General features: G+C 44.6%; 1 protein-coding gene across 1 annotated transcript in view; it reads right to left on the reverse strand.

Annotated features, from left to right (window-relative positions):
• Nucleotides 1–26,236, reverse strand: part of hydin (HYDIN axonemal central pair apparatus protein) — a 654,146-nt gene that overhangs the window by 241,392 nt on the left and 386,518 nt on the right. Inside the window, exons 28-31 of the mRNA XM_059651568.1 lie at nt 24,476–24,613; nt 23,516–23,693; nt 18,775–18,905; nt 17,753–17,883 (exon numbers count right to left, since the gene is read on the reverse strand). Of these exons, the coding sequence (XP_059507551.1) occupies nt 17,753–17,883; nt 18,775–18,905; nt 23,516–23,693; nt 24,476–24,613 (578 nt within the window). The remainder of the gene's footprint in view (nt 1–17,752; nt 17,884–18,774; nt 18,906–23,515; nt 23,694–24,475; nt 24,614–26,236) is intronic.

Here is a 26,236-nt window from a genome sequence, read left to right on the forward strand (position 1 = left end):
TTTATATCTGTAAGTTACTTGGCTTTTGGTCCTTGATCTTTCCCTTGGGTCAAGAAACAAACAAATTGGCATTTCAATAATATTAATTGTGGTGATGAAACATGTTCATTGTTGTGCATTTGGGAAATTTTGAAGAGGGACTGATTGTATTCTTCTCTTGACACTCAAAGATTATAATGGGAGCATAGAACATTACTGAGCAGAAGAAAGTTTTATGCAGCACAGAATTGGTGCATATTTATTGAAGGAAACACTACAGAAGAGGCCCTTTTTGGTCCATCAAGACTGTACTGTCAAAGCTGCACTAAATCTACACAGTTCTACTTGCCTACATTTGGCCCATTGCCTTGAGTATTGTAATACTTAAAGTGCTCATTGAAGTATTTTTTCAACATTGTGAAGTTTGCTGCCTCAACTATCCTCCCAGGCAGTGAATTCTAGTCCTGTACCACCCTCTGGGTGAAAAAGCTTTTCCTCAATCCCTGTAAATTTCCTGCCTCCCACCTTAAAATTATGTCCCCTTATTATTGATCCACTCATCCAAGGGAAACAGCAGCCTTCTTTTCACCCTGTCCAATCCCCTCATAATCCTATATACTTCAATCAGGACCCCCTCTCTGCTTCAAAGAAAACAACTGAGCTTATCCAGTTTCCCTTCATTGAAGAGATGCTCCATTCCAGGCAATATCCTGGTTAACATGTTATGCACAGCCTTCAGTGAAATCATATCCTTCCTATAGTGTGGAGACCTGCACACAGTACTGCTCCAGCTGTAACCTACTCAACGTACAGCTCCAACATAACTACCCCTGCTCTTATAATCTATGCCTTGCCTAATAAAAGCAAGTTTTCTGTATGCCTTCTTAACTACTCCACTAACCAGCCACCTTCAGGTATTTATGGACAAGCATCCCAAAATCCCTCTTGCCTTTTGTTTATTTCTGCTTATTGTTGGGAAATACTTCTCTTTTAAAAGTTGTCAGTCTTTATAGAAATCATGACAGTAGTAACAGTAACAGCCTGCCTAATAAACAATCTAGACATTTTAATACTTGGTAAGGAATGGATTTCCTCTATCATCCCACGACAGCTGCCATTTTTGACAAGGAAGCATTGAGAACACCGCATCTGTATGATCTTATCCTCCTCCCATCTGACCCAGTTTCTGAGGCAGCATGTGGCATGTGGATATGAAAAAACAAGAGGCTTTTTATTATAGTAAATTAGTCTCCCAGCATACCATCTGGCACCTTTCTGTGCCAGAGATTGCGGCATAAACTGTCGATGTCAGAATTCCAGGTATCATATTTTGTTCAGCCTACATAGATAAGATAATTAATTAAATAAGCCAAGGGCATAAAAATCACCAGATTTATGAAAGCACATTACCTTAGCTGGTTGTAAATAACTAAGGCTTTTCATTTGCTAATATTATAAGAATATATGCTTTTTCATCCAGCAAAGAATGTGGGTATTGCCATAAAATGTCCATTCCCGGTTAAGCTTAGGAAGCTGGTAGTCAGTTACCTTTTTGAGTCCCTCTGATCCAGGTGCTAGAGGTACACCAACAGTCCCACTAGTAAGGAATGTGTCACACAGGGATAAGTTCTGTCATCAGGTCTCCAATGATCCAGCGTTCGAGTGTTAATGTCTCAGTCTACATGATTTTGCAAGTAGGCTTTACTTATAGATTGGCCAAGTACTTGGTCCATACTGGGCCTTCTTTTGGGATCTCATCACAGGTGGGTGGGGAAACCCTGTACTGCAAGGAACGAGTTTAAAGAACTTCAACCACTTAAAGGTAAGTGGTCCCATATGACTGATAATCATTTTAGTATCTTTATTCCTGCCTTTGCCAGGCTATCTGATAAAATAGTTTTAGTCGCGGTGAATATGAAAACAGCAAATGGAAGCTGGAACAATGTATAAAAAGGCAGTAACAGTCCAAACCCTTCTCAATGGGCCATGAAGGTAAAAGTTGCGGGACGAGGGTGAGGCTGTGCTGATCACTGTATGGCACCCTGCCCACTACAGCACATCTAGTTGGGGTTAGAACAGGAGAGCTTAAACGGCAGTCTCCATTTCAGTTGCTGGTAGCATCGGTCTCCTGGTGTATGTTAGTTGCAGTAGTTCACTATTTTCTAAAGTGATGCTCATGCACCACCTGTGCCTGGCCTTTAGTAGTGGGTGTACCTCTGCCTGAAAGTTGGCTGGAAAGTAGGTATGGTGTGCCTCCACTGCAAAATGATCTACCTCCCACCAGTAACATTCATCCAATTTCTCTCCTCTTTTTTCCAATAAACACAGGTTAGGAGGTTCTAAGGAAGGGTCACTGGACCGGAAATATTCACTCAGATTTCTCTTCACAAATGCTGCCAGACCTGCTGGGTTTTTCTAGCAATCTCTATTTTTGTTACAGATTAAGAGGGATTTGTGCAGGGAAACTCATTCCCTCAATACTGTGAACAAACCAGAGCAGTGCTAGAAGTGGTGAGTATTTCATCTATGGTTGCAATGTAATTGACAAAAATGCACAACATCCTTTTGTTTCTATTCATTTGTGGGATGTGGGCGTTGCTGGCTGGCCAGCATTTCTTGCCCAACCCTAGTTGCCCTTGAAAAGGTGGTGGTAAGCTTCTTGAACCACCCACTGTGGGTTGACCCACAATGCTATTATGGAGAGAATTCCAGGATTTTGATTCAGCGGCAGTGAAGGAACGGCAATATACTTCCAAGTCAGGATGGTGTGTGCCTCAGAGGGGAACTTGGAGGTGGTGGTGTTCCCACGTATCTGATGCCCTTGTGCTTCTAGATGAAGTGGTCGTGGGTTTGGAAGGTGCTGTCTGATGATCTTTGGTGAATTTCTGCAGTGCATCTTGTAAATAGTACACACTGCTGCTACTGAGCATTGGTGGTAGAGGGAGTACATGCTTTTGGGTGTGTGCCAATCAAGTGGGCTGTTTTGTCCTGGATGGCGTCAAACTTCTTGAGCTTTGTTGGAGCTGCACGCATCCAGGCAAGTGGGCAGTATTCCATCACAGTCCTGACTTGGGCCTTATAAACAAGGGACAGGCTTTGAGGAATCAGGAGGTGAGTTACTTGCCGCAGTATTCCTAGCTTTTGGCATGCTCTTGTAGCCACTGTGTTAGTTTGGTGAGTTCAGTGGAGTTTCTGGTTAATGGTAACCCCCAGAATATTGATAGTGGGGGATTCAGGGATATTAACATCACTGAATGTGAAGGGATGGTGGTTAGATTGTCTCTTATTGATGATGGCCATGGCCTGGCATTTGTGCAGTGTGAATGTCACTTGCCGCTTGTCAGCCCAAGCCTGGATATTGTCTGGATCTTGTTGCATATGAACATGGACTGCTACGGTAACTCAGGAATCATAATGGTGCATAATTTTGCAATCATCAGTGAACATCTGCACTTCTAACCTTATGATGGAGGCAAGGTCTTTGATGAAGCAGCTGAAGATGCTTGGGTCAAGGACACTACCCTGAGGAGCTCCTGCAGAGATGTCCTGGAGCAAAGAAGATTGATCTCCCACAACCGTGACCATCTTCCTATGTGTCAGGTATGACTCCAACCAGCAGAGAGTTTGCCCCCAATACCCATTGATTCCAGTTTTTCCAGGGCTCCTTGATGCTATACTTGGTCGAATGCAGCCTTGATATCAAGGGCAGTCACTCTCACCTCACCCCTGGAGTTTTTCTCTTTTGTCCATATTTGAACCAAGGCTGTAATGAGGTCAGGAGCTGAGTGGCCCTGGCAGAATCCAAACTGGGCATCACTGAGCAGGTACTGCTTGGTAGCACTGTTGATGACACTTTCCATCACTTTATTGATGATCGAAAGGATACTGTTGGGGCGTAATTGGCCAGGTTGGACTTTTCCTGCTTTTTGAGTACTGGACATACTTGAGCAATTTTCCACATTGTAGTGTAGATACCAGAATTGTAACTGTACATGGAACAGCTTGGCTAGAGGAGCAGCAAGTTCTGGAGCACAAGTCTTCACTACTATTGCTGGAATGTGGTCAGGTTCCATAGCCTTTACAATATCCAGTGTCTCCAACCGTTTTTTGATATCACCTGGAGTGAATCGAACTGACTAAAGATTGGTATCTATAATGCTGAGGACCACTGGAGGAGGATGAGACAGATCATCCACTCGGCATTTCTGGCTGAAGATTGCAGTGAATGCTCCAGCCTTATCTTTTGCACTGATGTGCTGGGCTCTTCCATCATTGAGGATGGGCATATTTATGGACCCTCCTCCTCCAGTGAGTTGTTCCATTGCCACCACCATTTACAACTGGATGTGGCAGGACTGCAGAGCTTAGATCTGATCTGTTGGTTGTGGGCTCGCTTTGCTTTGTCTATCACTGGCTGCTTTTGCTGTTTGACATGCAAGTATCCAGTTTGGTGGCTTCACTGGGTTGATACCTCATCTTCCAGGAGGCCTAGTGCTGCTTCTGGCACACCCTCCTGCACTCTCCATTGAACCAGTGTGGATCGCTTAGCTTGACGGTAATGTTGTGCGGGGGATGTGCCAGGTTACAGATTGTGCCGGAGTACAATGCTGCTGTTCTTGATGGCCAAAGGGCCTTATGGATGCCCAGTCTTGAGTTGCTAGATCTGTGCAAAGTCTGTCCCATTTAGCACGGTGATAGTGCCACACAACATGATGGAGGTTGTTTTCAATGTGAAAGTGGGACTTCATCTCCACAAGTTCTGTGTGATAGTCACTCTTACTGATACTGTCATGGACAAATGCAACTGCAGCTGGCAGATTAGTAAGAATGAGGGCAAGTATGTTTTTCCCTCCTAACTTGATCAAACCTGAATTACAAAAATTCCTCAGGCTAAATGAAACAGGAATAAACTTAGTATAAAGGAAAATATGCAACATGCAACTGCAAAACCCAAGGTTCATGAAATGTACATTTTAGTCCCTGTGGTCACATATTTCATATCAACTGGTAGATGAGAATGATGCATCAGCTTACATAATCATCATTTCTTTAAAGTGCATTAGCCAAGCAGTACAGATACATATGAAAGAAAATAACAAACTTGGTTTGGTACATATTTTCACAACGTCAGGATGACCAAAGCACTTTGCAATCAATTAAGCACTTCAGAACTGCAGTCACTGTTGTCATGGCAGAAATACTGCTGCAAATTTGTTTGTAGTAATGTCCCACTGATAACATTTATAAAAATAACGAGATCATCGTTTTTAGGTGTTTGCTGAGGGGTAAAAATAGGTATAATGATAATGGTTTAATAACCATAAACTCATCATGGATTGATTAACTCTGTTGGTTAGTTTATTTAAAGTAGATATGTTCTGAAGCAGCTATTACAGCAAATCACCAATACATAGCAGATTAATTGACAGGGACAGTCACAATATTATATATCTCCGATGTGCCTTATCCGGACTATGCCATCTCCATCTACTGGACCGTCCTTGCAGTCCTTCGTGATCTGATTGGACCTTGCTCTCAACTTTACATCTACTCTGTGCCCCTCCCCCTGCCAAATTCATTTAACACCCGACAACAGCACAAGCAAAGCTCCAGACAGTTTATTGGGTTCAATCTATTTCAAGTGCAACCGTCCAGCTTGTAGTGGTCTCACCCACCCTAGAAGCTGTCCCAATGATCCAAAAATCTAAAGCCTTCAACCCTACACCATCCCTTTAGCTATGCATTCAACTGACCTATTTTTCTACTCCCACATACTAGTAGCAACGTGGCACCGGAAGTAATACAGAGATTACAGCCTTAATAGTCCGCCTCTTCAATCTACTATCTAACTCTCTAAATTCCCATTGCAGGATGTCATTTATTTAGTCACCCTTGTTGTTGATACTGACATGTACAATGATTGCTGGCTGTTTACTCACTCTCTTCAGAATGCCCTGCAGCTGTTCTGAGATGTCTCTGGATATCTCCAGGAGAGTTCTTGTGCTGGTACACAGATAGTCCTACTTGAGATGGGGCTAGATCTAATTTTAGGGAATGAAACCAGTCAAATGGATGAGCATTTTGATAATAGTGACCATAACTCTTAAGTTTCAAAGTCATCTTGGAAAAGGATAAGAATAGTGCAAAAGTTAAGTATCTAACTTGGATGAAGGCCAATTTCAAAATCATTAGACTGGATCTGGCAAACATAGACTGGAAGCAGCTGCTTGCAGATAAGTCTGCATTTGAAAAGTATAAGTCTTTTAAAAGTAGTATAGTGAGAATTCATGGCCAGTATGTTCTTCTAAGAACAAATGGCAAGAGCATCAATTCTAGGAACCCTGGATGATAAGGAATATCGAGAGTTTAAAAATGAAAAAAAAAGCATATGTCAGGTACGGGGCATTAAAAACAAGGGAGGCCTTTCAGGAGTACAGAGAGTGTAAGAGCTTGCTTAAAGAAATTAAGAGACCAAAGTGGGGCCATGAAATATCTTTGGCAGATAGGATCATAGAAAACCCTAAGACTTTTTATAAGTACATTAAGAATAAGAGGATTACCAGAGAAATAGTGGGACCTATTGCAGCCCAAAGGGGCAAACTGTGTGCGGAGCCATTGAATGTGAATGAGGTTTTAAATAAATCCCTACCTATACTCACAAAAGAGAAATACAGTGGAACTGGGGATTTTCAGGTGGGATTAGGGCTTCTAGAACATTCTAAGATTAATAAAGAGGAGGTATTTGATGTTTTAACAGGAATAAACATACATAAAGATGCAGGACATGGTGAGTTGTATCCCAGGCTGCCTGGGGAGGTAAGGAAGGAGATTGCTGGGGCCCTAGTGGATATATTTAATACTTCGCTGGGCATAGGTGAAGTGCCATATGACTGGACGACAGCTAATGCAGTTACACTGAACTGGAGCTGGATCTGGATGAACTTCGGATCATTCGGGAGGCAGAGGGGGTTATTGAGAGGAGTTACAGGGAGGTAGCCACTCCTCAGGTACAAGAAAAAGGCAGATGGGTTACAGTCAGGGGACAGAAAGGGAACCAGCAGGCAGTGCAGGGAATCCCCTGTGGCCATTCCCCTCAACAATAAGAATACTGTTTTGGATACTGTTGGTGGGGGACGATTTACCAGGGGAAAGCAGCGGGGCACAGGTCTCTGGCACAGAGTCTGTACCTGCTGCTCAGAAGGGAAGGGGGAAGAGGAGCAGAGCAGTAGACATTGGGGACTCCATAGTTAGGGGGACAGATTGGAGGTTCTGTGGGGACGAGAGAGACTCACGGTTGGTGTGTTGCCTCTCGAGTGCCAGGGTGCGTGATGTCTCCGATCATGTTTTTGGGATCCTTAAGGGGGAAGGGGAGCAGCCCCAAGTCGTGGTCCACATAGGCACCAACAACATAGGTAGGAAGAGAGATGGGGATTTAAGGCAGAAATTCAGGGAGCTAGGATGTAAGCTTAGAGCTAGGACGAACAGAGTTGTTGTCTCTGGTTTGTTGCCCGTGCCACGTGCTAGTGAGGCGAGGAATAGGGAGGGAGAGGAGTTGAACACGTGGCTACAGGGATGGTGCAGGAGGGAGGGTTTTGGATTCTTGGATAATTGGGGCTCTTTCTGGGGTAGGTGGGACCTCTACAAGCAGGATGGTCTTCACCTGAACCAGAGGGGTACCGATATCCTGGGGGGGAAATTCGCTAAGGCTATTCGGGTGGGTTTAAACTCATTCAGCAGGGGGATGGGAACCAAAATTGGAGTTCGAGCATAGAAAAGGTTGAGAGTAGGGAGGTCCAAAATAAAGTTTCAGGGACGCAAGATGGCACCGGCAAGCAAGAAGTTAGTTTGAAGTGTGTCTACTTCAATGCCAGGAGCATCCGGAATAAGGTGGGAGAACTTGCAGCATGGGTTGGTACCTGGGACTTCGATGTTGTGGCCACTTCGGAGACATGGATAGAGCAGGGACAGGAAATGGTTGTTGCAGGTTCCGGGATTTAGACGTTTCAGTTAGAGCAGAGAAGACGGTAAAAGAGGGGGAGGTGTGGCATTGTTGGTCAAGGACAGTATTACAGTTGCAGAAAGGATGTTTAGGGACTCATCAACTGAGGTAGTATGGGCTGAGGTTAGAAACAGGAAAGGTCACCCTGTTGGGAGTTTTCTATAGGCCTCCGAATAGTCCCAGATATGTAGAGGAAAGGATAGCAAAGATGATTCTCGATGAGAGTGAGAGAGACAGGGTAGTTGTCATGGGGGACTTCAACTTTCCAAATATTGACTGGGAACACTATAGTTCGAGTTCTATAGATGGGTCAGTTTTTGTCCAGAGTGTGCAGGAGGGCTTCCTGTCACAGTATGTAGATAGGCCAACAAGGGGCGAAGCCACATTAGATTTGGTACTGGGTACTGAGCTCGGCCAGGTGCTAGATTTGGAAGTAGGTGAGCACTCTGGTGATAGCGATCACAATTCTGTTATTCAGTTTCAAAATCTCCCCTTCCCCTACAGCATCCCTAAACCAGCTCAGTTCGTCCCCTCCCCCCACTGCACCACACAACCAGCCCAGCTCTTCCCCCCCACCCACTGCATCCCAAAACCAGTCCAACCTGTCTCTGCCTCCCTAACCGGTTCTTCCTCTCACCCATCCCTTCCTCCCACCCCAAGCCGCACCCCCATCTACCTACTAACCTCATCCCACCTCCTTGACCTGTCCGTCTTCCCTGGACTGACCTATCCCCCCCTACCTCCCCACCTATACTCTCTCCACCTATCTTCTTTTCTCCCCATCTTCGGTCCGCCTCCCCCTCTCTCCCTATTTATTCCAGTTCCCTCTCCCCATCCCCCTCTCTGACGAAGGGTCTAGGCCCGAAATGTCAGCTTTTGTGCTCCTGAGATGCTGCTTGGCCTGCTGTGTTCATCCAGCCTCACATTTTATCATCGTGGAATTCTCCAGCATCTGCAGTTCCCATTATCTCTGATACTATTTTAACCTCACTGCGAAGCCTCTTCCAGGGATGCCTAACCTGAAGAAGTTACCCTCCTCCCTCCGGACCAACCTCAGGGAATCTCTCTCCCATTGCAACTCTCTTGTAATCTCTTCGGCCTTGAAACTGCTCGACCATGTCCTGAAGCAAACCAGGTATCACAGCCACATCACCTTCCTCAGCACCTGCCTACGGAACCAGATCATCCCCAAGGGACTACAGTCTACATTTCAGCCTTCCCAATTTGGCCCCAACTGTGACCACCTCTACACCCAGAATATTCAGACCCTTCAGAAGCGTTTCTCCCTGCGAGTCCTGAAACAAACGCTCGCAGCCATGCGCCGGCACCTCCACACACTGCAATCCAGCCTGCCCCAGCTCAGAGCCTCCCTCTCCCAGACCTGCAAAGGACCCCTGCTGTTTTTTATCCTCCGCAGGATCCACAGTCTGAACACCCAGTTCCACTCAGCTTTAGTGGACACCAAAAATCGTAAGTACAACCAACTCACGGGCCCCTGCCACCCAAAAGAGGATTCCTGCGCCTCCCAAATCCCGAGTCTGTCCCTGCCCCTCCCCCACCATGCACCCGCCGCCATTGACCATGAGGACACGGCCGGAGACCCCATCGATGACGTCACATCCGCCTCCGCCGGCCACAGAACTTCCGGAACCGCTGCTGCAGTCACCACCTCCACTTCCAGGTACAACACCTCACACACCACCCTCACCGCAGCTGCTGCCGCCCACCCCGATATTCCAACCGCCGACAGAACCCCGCCCACGGCCGACGGAACCCCGCCCACAGCCGACGCCGACGGAACCCCGCCCACGGCCGACGACCTCATCGCTCCGCCCATAACCTCCACAGCCAGCAACCCCAGAGGAGACAGCCACACTGAACCCTGCCGCATCTTCACCATCCCCCCAGACCTCCCACTGACTGAGGACGAACGGTCAGTCCTTAGTAAGGGGCTCACCTTTGTCCCCCTACAACCACACATCAACGAATACCAGTCACGACTGGACATAGAACAGATTTTCCGCCGCCTTCGCCTCCATGCCTACTTCTTCAACCGGGAACCGAACCCTCCCTCCACTGACCCCTTCACCCGCTTCCAACACAAGTCCTCCTCCTGGACACCACCCCCAGGCCTCCTACGCTCCCTCGACCTCTCTATCTCCAACTGCCGTCGAGACATTAACCGCCTCAACCTCTCCACGCCTCTCACCCACTCCAACCTCTCCCCCGCAGAACGGGCAGCCCTCCGCTCCCTTCGCTCCAACCCCAACCTCATCATCAAACCCGCAGACAAGGGTGGCGCAGTGGTAGTATGGCGCACTGACCTCTACATCGCCGAGGCCAGACGCCAACTCTTCGACACCACCTCCTACCGCCCCCTCGATCATGACCCCACACCCGAGCACCAAACCATCATCTCCAACACCATTCATGACCTCATCACCTCAGGGGACCTCCCACCCACAGCCTCCAACCTCATTGTTCCCCAACCCCGCACGGCCCGTTTCTATCTCCTTCCCAAAATCCACAAACCTGCCTGCCCTGGTCGACCCATCGTCTCAGCCTGCTCCTGCCCCACCGAACTCATCTCCACCTATCTGGACTCCATTTTCTCCCCTTTGGTCCAGGAACTCCCCACCTACGTCCGTGACACCACCCACGCCCTCCACCTCCTCCAGGACTTCCAATTCCCTGGCCCCCAACACCTCATCTTCACCATGGACGTCCAGTCCCTATACACCTGCATTCTGCATGCAGATGGCCTCAAGGCCCTCCGCTTCTTCCTGTCCCGCTGGCCCAACCAGTCCCCCTCCACCGACACCCTCATCCGCCTAGCTGAACTCGTCCTCACCCTCAACAACTTCTCTTTTGACTCCTCCCACTTCCTACAGACTAAGGGGGTGGCCATGGGCACCCGCATGGGCCCCAGCTATGCCTGCCTCTTTGTAGGTTACGTGGAACAGTCCCTCTTCCGCACCTACACAGGCCCCAAACCCCACCTCTTCCTCCGGTACATTGATGACTGTATTGGCGCCGCCTCTTGCTCCCCAGAGGAGCTCGAACAGTTCATCCACTTCACCAACACCTTCCACCCCAACCTTCAGTTCACCTGGGCCATCTCCAGCACATCCCTCACCTTCCTGGACCTCTCAGTCTCCATCTCAGGCAACCAGCTTGTAACTGATGTCCATTTCAAGCCCACCGACTCCCACAGCTAGCTGGAATACACCTCCTCCCACCCACCCTCCTGCAAAAATTCCATCCCCTATTCCCAATTCCTCCGCCTCCGCCGCATCTGCTCCCACGATAAGACATTCCACTCCCGCACATCCCAGATGTCCAAGTTCTTCAAGGACCGCAACTTTCCCCCCACAGTGATCGAGAACGCCCTTGACCGCGTCTCCCGTATTTCCCGCAACACATCCCTCACACCCCGCCCCCGCCACAACCGCCTAAAGAGGATCCCCCTCGTTCTCACACACCACCCTACCAACCTCCGGATACAACGCATCATCCTCCGACATTTCCGCCATTTACAATCTGACCCCACCACCCAAGACATTTTTCCATCCCCACCCCTGTCTACTTTCCGGAGAGACCACTCTCTCCGTGACTCCCTTGTTCGCTCCACACTGCCCTCCAACCCCACCACACCCGGCACCTTCCCCTGCAACCGCAGGAAACGCTACACTTGCCCCCACACCTCCTCCCTCACCCCTATCCCAGGCCCCAAGATGACTTTCCACATGAAGCAGAGGTTCACCTGCACATCTGCCAATGTGGTATACTGCATCCACTGTACCCGGTGTGGCTTCCTCTACATTGGGGAAACCAAGCGGAGGCTTGGGGACCGCTTTGCAGAACACCTCCGCTCAGTTCGCAACAAACAACTGCACCTCCCAGTCGCGAACCATTTTAACTCCCCCTCCCATTCTCTAGATGACATGTCCATCATGGGCCTCCTGCAGTGCCACAATGATGCCACCCGAAGGTTGCAGGAACAGCAACTCATATTCCGCTTGGGAACCCTGCAGCCTAATGGTATCAATGTGGACTTCACCAGTTTCAAAATCTCCCCTTCCCCTACTGCATCCCTAAACCAGCCAAGTTCGTCCCCTCCCCCCACTGCACCACACAACCAGCCCAGCTCTTCCCCCCCACCCACTGCATCCCAAAACCAGTCCAACCTGTCTCTGCCTCCCTAACCTGTTCTTCCTCTCACCCATCCCTTCCTCCCACCCCAAGCCGCACCCCCATCTACCTACTAACCTCATCCCACCTCCTTGACCTGTCTGTCTTCCCTGGACTGACCTATCCCCTCCCTACCTCCCCACCTATACTCTCTCCACCTATCTACTTTTCTCTCCATCTTCGGTCCGCCTCCCCCTCTCTCCCTATTTATTCCAGTTCCCTCTCCCCATCCCCCTCTCTGATGAAGGGTCTAGGCCCGAAACGTCAGCTTTTGTGCTCCTGAGATGCTGCTTGGCCTGCTGTGTTCATCCAGCCTCACATTTTATCATCTTACAATTCTGTTACGTTTACTTTAATGATGGAAAGGGATAGGTGTATACCACTGGGCAAGAGTTATAGCTGGGGAAAAGGCAATTACGATGAGATTAGGCAAGATTTAGGAAGCATAGGATGGGGAAGGAAACTGCAAGCAAAGGGCACATTAGAAATGTGGAGCTTACTCAAGGAAAAGCTCCTGTGTGTCCTAGATAAGTATTGTACCTGTCAGGCAGGGAGGAAGCTGCAGAGCGCAGGAGCTGTGGTTTACGAAGGAAGTGGAATCTCTGGTCAAGAGAAAGAAGAAGGCTTATAATAGGATGAGATGTGAAGGCTCAGTTAGGGCGCTTGAGGGTTACAAGGTGGCCAGGAAAGACCTAAAGAGAGAGCTCAGAAGAGCCAGGAGGAGACATGAGAAGTTGTTGGTGGATAGGATAAGGGTAAACCCTAAGGCTTTCTATAGGTATTTAAGGAATAAAAGAATGACGAGAGTAAGATTAGGGCCAGTCAAGGACAGTAGTGGGAAGTTGTGCGTGGAGTCAGAGGAGATAGGGGAAGCACTAAATGAATATTTTTCGACAGTATTCACTCGAGAAAACGACAATGTTGTCGAGGAGAATACTGAGATACAGGCTATTAGACTAGGTGGGATTGAGGTTCACAAGGAAGAGGTATTAGAAATCCTACAGAGTGTGAAGATAGATAAGTCCCCTGGGCCGGATGGGATTATCCTAGGATCCTCTGGGAAGCCAGAGAGGAGATTGCCGAGCCTTTGGCATTGATCTTTAACTCGTCATTGTCTACAGAATTAGTGCCAGACGACTGGAGGATAGCAAATGTGGTTCCCCTGTTCAAGGAGAGTAGAGACAACCCTGGTAATTATAGACCAGTGAGCCTTACTTCAGTTGTCGGTAAAGTGTTGGAAAAGGTAATAAGAGATAGGATTTATAATCATCTAGAAAAGAATAATTTGATTAGGGATAGTCAGCACGGTTTTGTGAAGGGTAGGTCGTGCCTCACAAACCTTATTGAGTGCTTTGAGAAGGTGACCAAACAGGTAGATGGGAGTAAGCTGGTTGATGTGGTGTGTATGGATTTCAGCAATGCGTTCGATAAGGTTCTCCACAGTAGGCTATTGTACAAAATGGGGAGGAATGGGATTGTGGGAGATATGGCAGTTTGGATCAGAAATTGGCTTGCTGAAAGAAGACAGAAGCTGGTGGTTGATGGGAAATGTTTTAGTGACCAGTTACTAGTGGTGTACCGCAAGGTTCGGTGTTGGGTCCACTGCTGTTTGTCATTTTTATAAATGACCTGGATGAGGGCGTAGAAGGATGGATTAGTAAATTTGCAGACGACACCAAGGTTGGTGGAGTTGTGGATAGTGAAGAAGGATGTTGTAGGTTACAGAGAGACATAGATAAGCTACAGAGCTGGGCTGAGAGGTGGCAAATAGAGTTTAATGTGGACAAGTATGAGGTAATGCACTTTGGTAGGAGTAACTGGAATGCAAAGTACAGGGCTAATGGTAAGATTCTTGGTTGTGTAGATGAGCAGAGAGATCTCGGTGTCCATGTACACAGATTCTTGAAAGTTGCCACCCAGGTTGACAGGGTTGTTAAGAAGGCATACAGTGTTTTAGCTTTTATTAATAGAGGGATCAAGTTCCAGAACCATGAGGTTATGCTGCAGCTGTACAAAACACTGGTGCGGCCGCACTTGGAGTATTGCATACAGTCCTGGTCACCGCACTATAAGAAGGATGTGGAAGCTTTGGAAAGGGTACAGAGTAGATTTACTAGGATGTTGCCTGGTATGGAGGGAAGGTCTTACGAGGAAAGGCTGAGGGGCTTGAGGCTGTTTTAGTTCAAGAGAAAAAGGTTGAGGAGTGACTTGATTGAGACATATAAAATAATCAGAGGGTTAAATAGGGTGGATAGGGAGAACCTTTTTCCTAGGATGGTGACAGCGAGCACGAGCGGGCATAGCTTTAAATTGAGGGGTGAGGTAGTTTCTTTACTCAGAGAGTAGTAAGGGAATGGAACGCTTTGCCTGCAACGGTAGTAGATTCGCCAACTTTAAGTACATTTAAGTCGTCATTGGACAAGCATATGGACGTACATGGAATAGTGTAGGTTAGATGGGCTTCAGATTGGTATGACAGGTCGGCACAACATCGAAGGCCAAAGGGCCTGTACTGTGCTGTAATGTGCTATGTTCTCAGGGCAACCGCGGTAGACTAGGTCATGACAGACCGGTCAGTCAGAAGCAAGTTTTATTCCATAAAGGCTTCCAGCTCATTTTGGAGCTTTTCATATTGTAACCTGGATTGTACTAATTTTATTAAAGTTTCAGCCTTCTGTTGGTTCAATATAAATCCTCCTTCATAATCTGATCAAATAACTATTCGGTCTCTTCAGCATGTTTTAATTTCTTTTTTGCTTTCTTTGAAGCCTGAATGTTTCCATTTGCGGTTTCAGTAAACATTTTGTTTATTCTGCGTCCTGATTGAGTTCTTCCACTTGGGCATCACTGATGACATTTATTCTGGCAGGGATTACCTCATGTATGATTTGCAGCTCCTAGTTTGTGCACTTTAAATCTCTATCTATTTTTATCTTTAATGTTCCAAAGCATTGTTTTTCAGTCAATACAATGTTTCTGTAACTGTTGCTGTTGAGTCTGGTCTGTCTTACATGTCAGTTACTCCAACCTTCCTGGAAATCAGCAATCTTTTCACTGAATTGTTGATGTGCAGTTTGTAGATCATCCTGCTTCCTGTCTTTCTCTTTCAGCTCGATTTATCCTGAATTGGTTGTTCATTCTTTTCTTCCTGAACTTTAATTTTTTTTCTCCATAAAGGACAGCTGATATTTTATCTCCATTAATTTTAAAAAAATGTAGTGTTTCATTTTTTTCATATTCAGTTCTGCATAAGTTTCTTGAATAGTTTGTTGCAGTTTACACTGTGTCTCTGATGTCTGGCTAATTTCACTAATTCGGGCTAGTGTGAGATTATGGCAGGCTGGTAGATTTTTAAGAACTCATGAATGGGATGTGAGTGTTACTAACTGGGCCAGTATTTAATGCCAATTCCTCGTTGCCCTTAAGAAGGTGGTGGTAAGCTACCTTCATAAGCCGCTATGGTCCATTTGCTGTAGGTAGATTCACAATGCTGTGAAGGAGAGAATTTCAGAACTTTGACTCAGTGACACTGAAGGATTGGCAGCAATATATTTCCAAGTCTGGACGACATGTGGCTTAAAAGAAGACTTGAAAGTGGCTGCTGTTATACTCCCCTGAGAAGTTCTTCCCTACAACAGTTTACAAAACAGTATACCTGTTCAAGTGAGGAATAGCCACAGGAAACTCCTGCACTACCTGCCTGCCTCTCCTGACAGTCACCCAACTACCTGACTGAACCTGCAGTGTGATCACTTCCCCGTAAATAGTTCCTATCACACTAACTGCCCCCTGTATGCTCTTTAGTGCATCCAACTGTCACTCCAACCAAATGACATGGTCTGTGAGGAGCTGCGGCTGGTCACACGTCCTGACAGGGACACTGAACTACTCCATGGCTTCCCACATCTGGCAGGGGGAGCACACCGCTGCCCTAATTGCCACCTCTGACCCTTTTCAGTGAGAAAGACAAAAGAATCTTACCTTGCCTTTACCTTCAGAGTCAATACAGTGTGGAGCTGGAAGAACACAGCAGGTCAGGCGGCATCAGAAGAGCAGGAAAGTTGATGTTTTGGGTCACAGTGCTGATGAAGGGTGTAAACCTGAAACGTCGACTTTCCTGCTCCTCTGATGCTGCCTGACCTGCTGTGTTCATCCAGCTACACACTGTATTGATTCTGACTCCGGAATCTGCAGTTCCTGCTATTTCCTTTGCTTTTACCTTGCTTGCCTTTCGCACTAAAGCCTGGTATTCACCGAAGCCCACTCTGACAACACAAGCAGCACTTCCAGCACACTGTGGCAAGCTTTGTCTTTTTTCCGTAAATGGCAAATAATATTGAATTCACTGGCCAGTATAGGCAATTGATAAATACTTTAACCATTCCTTTTGGACATCGCTGGAGCAGAGAAATGGGGTCCCTAGTTTTTGTCCCTTCCTTATGTTCCTAATATCTAGGAAGAAGTCTTCTGCAGCAGCAAAGATAGGAAATAAATACTAGTTTTTTGCATAATTGTATAAAATTCATACTACTGTTTTTGAATCAAGATTCAGCAAACCAATTAACTAACTGCAGTCTCATATTAAAACCTTGTGTCTCAAGGCACCAAAGTGATTGAAACTGTATATTCTTTGATCCTTCTTTTTCTTTGGATATTATTCCCTTTTTAATGTACCTGTTTGTATCTGTATGTGTATGTCTATGAGTATATATGAGAGATTGTCAGTGTATGCAGTGACTGCATGATGGCAACATGCTTTCTGTTGTGTCTTTCTTGCATTCCTTCAGTAATAAGGCCATGAGACACAAGGAGCAGAAACAGATCAATGGGCCAATTAAGTCTGCTCTGCCACTCAATGAGATCATGGTTTATCTGTTAATCCTCAACTCCACTTTTTTCTAGAAGATCATAAGATGTAGGAACAGTAATAAACTTGCTCTTTTCTAAACACACTGAGACATACCTTGTGATTGGCTCCTGATAGCAGGGCAGGCTCAAGGGGCTGAATGTCCTACTCCTGTTCCTACTTCTTACGGTCTTAGTTTTAATTGGACAAAGGTATCGTCTCACGCTAATAATAATTTAAACAACTGTTGCAACTGACCAAGACGCTTTCAAATAAGTGAGCTAATTCACCCCTTCTCGCCTTGTCATGATACTTTGCACAGTATTTTGCATGACACAACATAACAAAAAATACGTTGCAGTCAGTAAACTGCATTTTCAGTATTGCTCCCATAGTATGACAGGAAACATGAACAGCAGCTTGGTGTACAGCAAAGTTCTACTAACAACGATATTGTCATGATCAGATTATATGATTTTGTATATTGTTTGATGGAAAATTATTGACCAGGACTGCAGATATAACCTTTGTCCCTGATCGACATAGTACCATTAGACATTTTGTGTCCAATTGAGACGATGTTGAATATCCCATCCAAAAGTAAAAGCTTTTCTGCTCTTGGAGGGAAAATTCTTCAAAATAGTGTGTTGACCTGTGAGATAGGGAAAATCAATGGCGAACATGAATGTTAGTTAATGGGGTAGAAGTTCCAAATATAGTAATTACAGTAATCCTACCTGGATACACTTTTGTGCGCATGGTGTTTTGACCCAGATGAAGCGTTGTGAGAAGAAAGAACAAAGTCTTGTGCCAGACTACATTCCTTAATCAGTAAGCGATCAGCCTCCATCTGCAGCAGGGTGTCATACTGTGATGGTCAGAAGCACAGAAAATCCATCAATTAGTACACAAAACCTTCAGAATAAAAGCATTTGTAAATCAATATCCATAGCCAACTGCATTTCAACGAGGGATGCACAATCAATTGGGCAAGCCATAACGAGGGTTAAGCAATTACAGTCTAATGAAGGAAGGAAAAACTGAAAGGGAAAAGGGTGAAGTAACATAATTAACACAGTGTGAAGCTGGAGGAACACAGCAGGCCAGGCAGCATCAGAGAAGCAGGAAAGCTGACATTTCGAGTTGGGGCCCTTCTTCAGAAATGGGGGAGGGGAAGGGGGCTCTGAAATAAATGGGGGGGGTGTGGTGATAGCAGGTGGGTAATGGTGGGGACTGATCAGTGAAGTGGGAGGACTGAATAAGTGGGAGAGAAGTCAGTCAGGTCAAGTAGACGGGGTTGAAGCTAGTAAAGAGTGTAGGTCGGTAGTGGTGGGATTGGTCAGTGAGGTGGGAGGGGCGGATAGTTGGAAGAGAAGATGGACAGGTCAATGAGGCAGGGATGAGGTGGGAGTACTGGTCTTGGGACAATGTCGGGGGTGGGGAGATGTTGAAGCTAGTAAAGTCCACATTGAGACCATTGGGTTGTAGGTTTCCATGGTGGAATGTGAGGTGCTGTTTCTCCAGCTTCAGGGTAGAATTGTTGTGACACTGGAGGAGACCCTGGATGGACATGTCGTCCAGGGAGTGGGAGGGGGAGTTGAAGTGGTTCGCAACTGGGTGTAAGTAACTTAAGTGTTGTGTTGCACAGAAATATTTTATATCCAGTTGCCTTCCATTCCCAGTTATCTTGATGTAAAACTTTTCTATGCTAATAAAAAAGCTTTCTGCAATCATATAATTAAGAATGAGAGCGACTTACAGAAGTGAGGGTGTTGGCTGCACCTAGTTCTCCCGCTATGGTTTCAGGACGGCTGAGCAGATTTGCTTCAGTCGAATCTCTCTCTAGTGCTTCTCTTGCCTCCTTCAACAGTGCCTCATACTTCTCATTTCCTGTTGGTAATGAAGTTCTAATCAAAATTAAAATACTGTCCAATTCTTTCCAACACTGGAAAGTTCAGAAACTTTGCTCCACTACTCTGAAACTTATTTACTCAGGGAAGAAAATCACAAAAGAAGTGACATGCCGCAGAGTTAGTTACAGTTTTGTTACATGACACATATAGAACATCATCCTGACACATTGAAGCTATTGGTAATGTTAAGTGCACATTGGCAACTGACCCTTTATATGCATGGGAGTTATTTAGCCCATGCTCAGGTCAGGCTTTTAGCACTTCTAATTGGATCTTATATGGCACGTTAAGCTTTACCAAAATTGGGCTACTGCCTGTGTAGACATTAGGAACAAAATCAAATTGAAAAAGAATAAAAATATTGAAATTGAGAGCAGAAGTAGGGCATTTAGACTTTTGATAACGAAGTGTGAAGCTGGATGAACACAACAGGTCAAGCAGCATCTCAGGAGCACAAAAGCTGACGTTTCGGGCCTAGACCCTCTCTCTGATGAAGGGTCTAGGCCCGAAACGTCAGCTTTTGTGCTCCTGAGATGCTGCTTGGCCTGCTGTGCTCATCCAGCTTCACACTTTGTTATCTTGGATTCTCCAGCATCTGCAATTCCCATTATCTCTGATCATATTTAGACTTTTGAGTCTGGTCCACCATTCAATATATCCATAGCTGATCCCCTACCGCAATTCCATATTTCAGCTTTCTCCCCCTACCCCTTGATGTATTTCAAGTCTAAAACTGTATCAGTCTCTATCTTGAATATATTTAGTGCCTTCACCTCTACTCAAGCCTCTTATGGCAGCGAATTCTCCAGGCTTATTATCCATTAAGTGAGGAATGTTTTCCTCGTCTCAGTCTTAAATTGTCTGCCCTGTCTCCTGACACTCTGACCCCCTGGTTCTAGGCTCTCCAAATAGGGAAAACATCATCACTGCACCTAGTCTGTCCAGTCCTATTACAGGTTTATACATTTCAATCATATTTTTCTAACTTCTAGTAAATTTAGCCCACTCAAGCGAATCACTCTTCAGTCTACAGTTATACTATTCCCAGTTTCAGCCTAGTGGACCTCTGCTGCAATCTCTCTACGGCAAGTAAATCCTTTCTTAGGTAGGTAGACCAAAACTAAATGCAATTTTGCAAGTGTGGTCTCATTACAGCCCTATATATCTGCAATACAGCACGCCTACTTTTGAACTCAAATAATCCTGCAACTAAGGCCAATATTCTATTTGCCTTCCTAATTGCTTGCTGCAACTGCCTGTCTACTTTCATTGACTGGTGTACAAGGACACCCAGATCCTGGTGGCACACCCACATTTACCAAACATTATTTCAATAACATTATTCCTGTCTGTTTTTACACCGACATGTATAACTACATAATCGGCCTCATTGTGCTGCCATTGTTTGTCCACTCAGTCAACTTGACTAAACCACCTTGAAGCGTCCGTGGAACCTCCTCATAATTCACAATCCCACCCAGGTTTATGTCATCAGAGAATTTGAAAATGTTGCATTTATTTGCCTCACCCAGGTCATTTCTGTATATTGTGAATAGCTGCAGCCCAGGCACTGATATTTGCATTACCCCATTAATCATTGCCTGCCACTGGGAAGAAGATCTATTTACTTCCACTCTTTTTCCTGTCTGCAAAACAGTTCTTAATCAATGTCACGTGTTTTACTTTTTGCCGCTAAACTCTCGTGAGGGACTTTATCAAAAGCCCTCTCATCCAACTATATCTACTGCTTCTCCCTTATGTATTCTACCAGTTACATCCTCAAAAAAACATGGGATGGACTTTGTCCTAAACTACTAACATTTTCCAAATCTTTAAAAAAGACTCTAGCATGTTCTCCACTATTGATGTTAGGCTAACTGATCTGCAATTCTCTGTTTCTTTTGCCTTTTTAAATAGTTGGTTTATATTTGTCACCCTCCAATCCGTAGAAACTGCTCCATAGTCAAGATAATTTTGGAAGACGACGACAAATGCATCCAACATTTCTAGGGTCACTTCCTTTCGGACTCTGGGATGTAGATGATCGAGCCCTGGAGATTTGCAGCCTTTAACCCTGTTAATTTTCCCAACACTATTTTATTTCCTTCAATTCATCCCTCTCAGTAGACTATTAGTTTGCTCGCATTTCTGGGAGTTTATCTGCATCCTCTTTTGTGAAGCCAAAACAAAGCTCATGTCAATTTTTCTGCCGTTTCTTTGTTGCCCATGATAATTTAGGCAGCCTCTGACTGCAAAGGATCTGCATTTGTCTTTACCAGTCTTTTCCCTTCATGTTTCTGGAAAAACTTTTATCGTCGGTTTTTATGTTCCCTGCAATATTATTCCAATACTCCATTTTCTCCCTTCTGATCAAATGTTTTGACCTATTTTGCTCAATTCCCAGTCCTCAGGTCTGCTGCTTTTTCTGGCAATTTTATTTGTCTCCTCTTTTGATATAATACTATTCCTAATTTCTTTTGTAAGCCATGGTTGGACCAGCTTTCTCCTTTTTTTGCCAGACAGAAATGAATAATTGTAATTCATTCACATATTATTTTAGTATGCACCAGCGCCTATGCATTGTCAATCCCTTTAGTAAGATTCCTCCAACCATCCTTGTCAATCCATGCCTCATACTCTTAATAGTTCTATTTATTTAGATTTAGGACACTAGTTCTTGGTTCAGCAGCTTCACACTCTATCTGAACGACGAATTCTATATTATGATTGTGCTTCCCCAAAAGACTCTGCACAGCACGGCCATTGATTAATCTTTCTCACCGCACAGAATCTTTTATGGGATATATATATTAAACTGGTACTCCCATACTGGCTGCATTTACTTTGAATTCCAAGACTAGTTGGTACAGCGATGGCACATATGTACAGCTTAGCTGTTGATCACCTGAAACAAAGATTGCATTGCCCATAAAATGTTACTTCAGAGTGGAGTCAACTCTTGAGCTGCTGCAATGATCATTAAAGCATTTCAATATGAACTTTAGAACTTACAAAGTTGTCCAACAGCCCCCAATTTTACTGAGATGCTCTGCTATGTCCCAGTTGCTGTAAATAATGACTGGAAAGGGCCAGTCTCACACAGCAGGCTGCTCACGGGTTAGTGAACTGCTGACTGATTACTGGGCGTTTGCCGAACTGTGTTTTTTAAAACGTTTGGCAGATTGTAATAGATGGTTGCATCGTTAGCTGTGGGAAGCTGTCTTTTTAACAGAAGGAAAACCCATCACAGCAGACAGTTTATCAGATTGTCCGCAGTATCCACATGTCCAGAAATACTGCCTGATGATGAAGGCCATGTCACAGCAAAGTGATGCCACGGGCCCTGTCTACACATGTGCCAGTGGGCATTCCGGCATTTATACTAATTATTCCATCTCACATTTGATTCTGAGGCATAACAGTCTATTGTACAGACAATTATCAGTCATGATTGTTTCACATGGTATTGCCAGACAGATGTAAACAACCAGTTGCCTGAAGACGCATGGCAAAAGTTTACCATTTATAGGGAGGAAATCTGCACTAGTGCTGTTCTGCAAGGTTTTGTTTAGATATCACTATTGCTTAACATCTCCAAACATATTGTTTGAAAAGAGTCCAGAAAAAAAATCATTACATAATCACACATAGTAAATAAACAAGTGAATTGAATTATAGGCACAAATTCAGATAAGTGTCTTTGTACTATTGTAGATAAATGCATAATATTGCAAAAACATACTGATTCATTCAGGAAATGACTAAAACTGGGGCAAATGGATTTCATTGTCAGGAATTAAGAGCTCATCCACTTTGGACCCAAATAGGTTTGAACAGGAGTCCTTCCAAATGGTAAGTAAGAAATAGTAGAAGTCCAAAGAGACATCTGTGACAAGGCACATGTTAAAATGTCATTAACAATGCAAAGACTAATGAAAAAGAACTGCTGGTCTTATACCTAAAAAGCAAGAATATAGGTAGCTTGAAATTTTGCTGCAACTATACAAAGCCCTGTTTGAACCACATCTGCAGTACTATGACCAGTTCTGGGCACCAAGAAAGGACACAGTGGTCTTGGAGGGAATGCAGCATAAATTTACAAGAATTATATCGTGAACTAAATTATGAGAATCGATTATGTAACCTAGAATTCCATTCCCTGAAAGCTAGTAGATTGAAGAGTGATTTGATTGAAGTTTTCAAGTTTTAAGGCAAACAAATTGAGCAGAGAGAATCTATTTCCAGTTCTTATGAAATCTGAGCTAGATCTAATAATCAGACTCAGACTTTCTGGAGTAAAAATTAGGAACAGAACAGTAGAGGTTGGGAGCTATCTTCCACCAATGGTAATCCATCGAAGATTGAATGTTGATTTTTTCATTGACCTTGTTAGATTTATATGAAAAAAAATTATGAAGGGATTTGGGGCAATGTGGCTATGAGGAGGTAGGTTATAGATTACAAATTATTACACTAAAGAGAGAAACATCTATGTACTGTTAAATAGTTGTAGCTGTTTGCTGTTAATTTGTACCAGCATTGTACTTACTTTTAATTCAAAGAGCTAGCTGAAAGTTAAAGCCATACCTTTTATGTTTCTGGGTAGATCCAGATAGATTCTGGGAAAGATTCCTTCCCCCTTCAGGCCAATACTCTCGGGTTCAAAGTGAGAGACTTGAATCTCAAAGCTCTTATGGAAGATGTCCGGTGCTCCAGGTAAATAAGAAACCTTCAGCTTCTGCTCTGAATTTGCTGCAATGTAACCCTAAAATAACAGATAATTATAGAGAAGTAAAACACTCTTACGTTAGTGAAAATAAGTGGTACTGTATCATTATAGAGCCAGCAACATCAGGCAGTCAGGAAAATTGGGTAATTACAGTGAAGTTGAAATGTCAGAGAACGTGCTAACAATTGTGACTTGGGAGTGCAGCATGAATATTTTTAGAAAGAGATGTGTTCCTGAAGATTTTCATCTTGCATTGATCAAGACAATGCAAAAATGCCAAATTTCAAATGATGACAACAACTTATACTGTCAGAGAAAAAGTGGGCAGGAGCAGCTGATTAGTTGGCAAGTTGATTTTGATTGGCTGAGGTGTTTCTATGGAGAAACTAATGATGAGCTGCAGGCCCCATTACTACTAGCTAACTTGAAATAAGCGTAAAATCTGAGAACTCCATTGCTAGCATTAAATCCAGTCTGTGTCTCTCTCCACAGATACCGGCAAAACCTACTGAGTGTTACCTGCAACTACTATTTTTGTTCTAGTTACTTAGTGTCTGCAGCATTTTATCTTTGCCTTCCCCAAAGTTGCCAATGATCTATTTATTGGTGAATAATTTATACATAATGTAAATAGATAACTGGCTATTTATTGTATTCAACATGGCAGCCACCTACAGGTATGATCACCATGTGATAAATCCTAAGGAGCAGTGACAGCATCTTCAGCAATAAATCTCCAGTAAAAACAAGGTTCATTTTGCACAAATCTCATACATCCCTCATCTTGTTAAGCAACAATCCTAAGAGAATTCACTAACCGAATAAGGAATAACAAGTGGTACTCCTGGCACAGGCTCTTGATCAGCAGTCTGCTTGAGATTCAAAACAGTAAAGTCAAATCCCACCTTTCCAGTATTCTTTAGGGTAAGTTCAGCCACAGCAACAAGGCTAAATAGCTAGAAGAGGAAAAGAAAACAGAAGTTAAGCTTCCTATATCAGATGAATAGACTATCTCACAGCCTTGAAGTATAGTCCAATCAGGAGGACAATTTTTCTCACCTACTTGGGTAAAGTGCCCACAACTTGAGATCATTACAAAATGTCCGACCACCTACTTGAGAGAAAAAAAACTGCAGTGCAGTAATCGAAGGTAGACAAACAGGAGGCTGGAAGAACACAGCAGACCAGGCAGCATCTAGAGGAAAGGCGCAGTCAATATTTAGGATATTAACCTTGAAGAAGGGTAATACCCGAAACGTTGACTGCTCCTTTCCTCCAGATTCTGCTGGGCTTGCTGTGTTCTTCCAGCCTCCTGTTTGTCCATCTACCTACTTTATAGATTCATTTCCAAGTTCTTAGTGCCACTTGGAGTAAACTCAAGCAGGAAAAAAGATAACATGCAAGGTACATACATTAATAACGTCAAAGTATGAGAAGCGGCAATATGCTTAGTGAGGTTAAGGGCAAATTTTAGATGAATATAGGGAATATTTCAGAGAAAGAATAACATGTATTTACACATGGAAGAATCACAGTTGTGGGCTTGGGAGATGTAATTTGTCCCAAGTTTAAAATAAAACTGTAAGCAATGTCACAGGAAATCTGCCAGAGCAGGCCCTGCAAGTCCTTTGACATGGCGGCACAAGTTTCTGGAGAAGGTCAGGATAGTTCTTGCTTCAAAGTATTTTTCCACCAATAATATTAAAACACGTGCTTTGGTCTTTTATCTCAATGATGTTTGTTGGACATTTTCAACACTACAACATTTTCAACAGTGACAACACGGCAGACATATGCTATTGAATGCAAAGCACTTATGAACAGCCAGAGTCATATAGTCATAGAGCTGCATGGCATGAAAACAGACCCTTTGGTCCAACTCAACAATGCTGACCAGATATCCAAAATTAATCCAGTCCCATTTAGACCATAAGACCATAAGACATAGGAGTGGAAGTAAGGCCATTCGGCCCATCAAGTCCACTCTGCCATTTAAATCATGGCTGATGGGCATTTCAACTCCACTTAAATTCACTCTCCCCGTAGCCCTTGATTCCTTCTGAGATCAAGAATTTGTCGATCTCTGCCTTGAAGGCATCCAATGTCCCGGTCTCCACTGCACTCCGTGGCAATGAATTCCACAAGCCCACCCCTCCCTGGCTGAAGAAACATCGTCTCATTTCAGTTTTAAATTTACACCCTCTAATTTTAAGGCTGTGCCCACAGGTCCTAGTCTCCCCGCCTAACGGAAACAACCTCCTAGCGTCCATCCCTTCTAACCCATACACTATCTTGTAAGTTTCTATTAGATCTCCCCTCAACCTTCTAAACTCTAATGAGTACAATCCCAGGATCCTTAGCTGTTCATCATACATGAAACCTAGCATTCCAGGAATCATCCGTGTGAATCTCCGCTGGACACGCTCCAGGGCTATTATGTCCTTCCTGAGGTGTGGGGCCCAAAATTGGACACAGTATTCTAAATGGGGCCTAAATAGAGCTTCATAAATCCTCAGAAGCACATCGCTGCTTTTATATTCCAACCTTCTGGAGATAAATGACAACATTACATTCACTTT

This window comes from Stegostoma tigrinum, chromosome 16, assembly GCF_030684315.1.
Source record: "Stegostoma tigrinum isolate sSteTig4 chromosome 16, sSteTig4.hap1, whole genome shotgun sequence".
Lineage (NCBI taxonomy): Eukaryota > Metazoa > Chordata > Chondrichthyes > Orectolobiformes > Stegostomatidae > Stegostoma > Stegostoma tigrinum.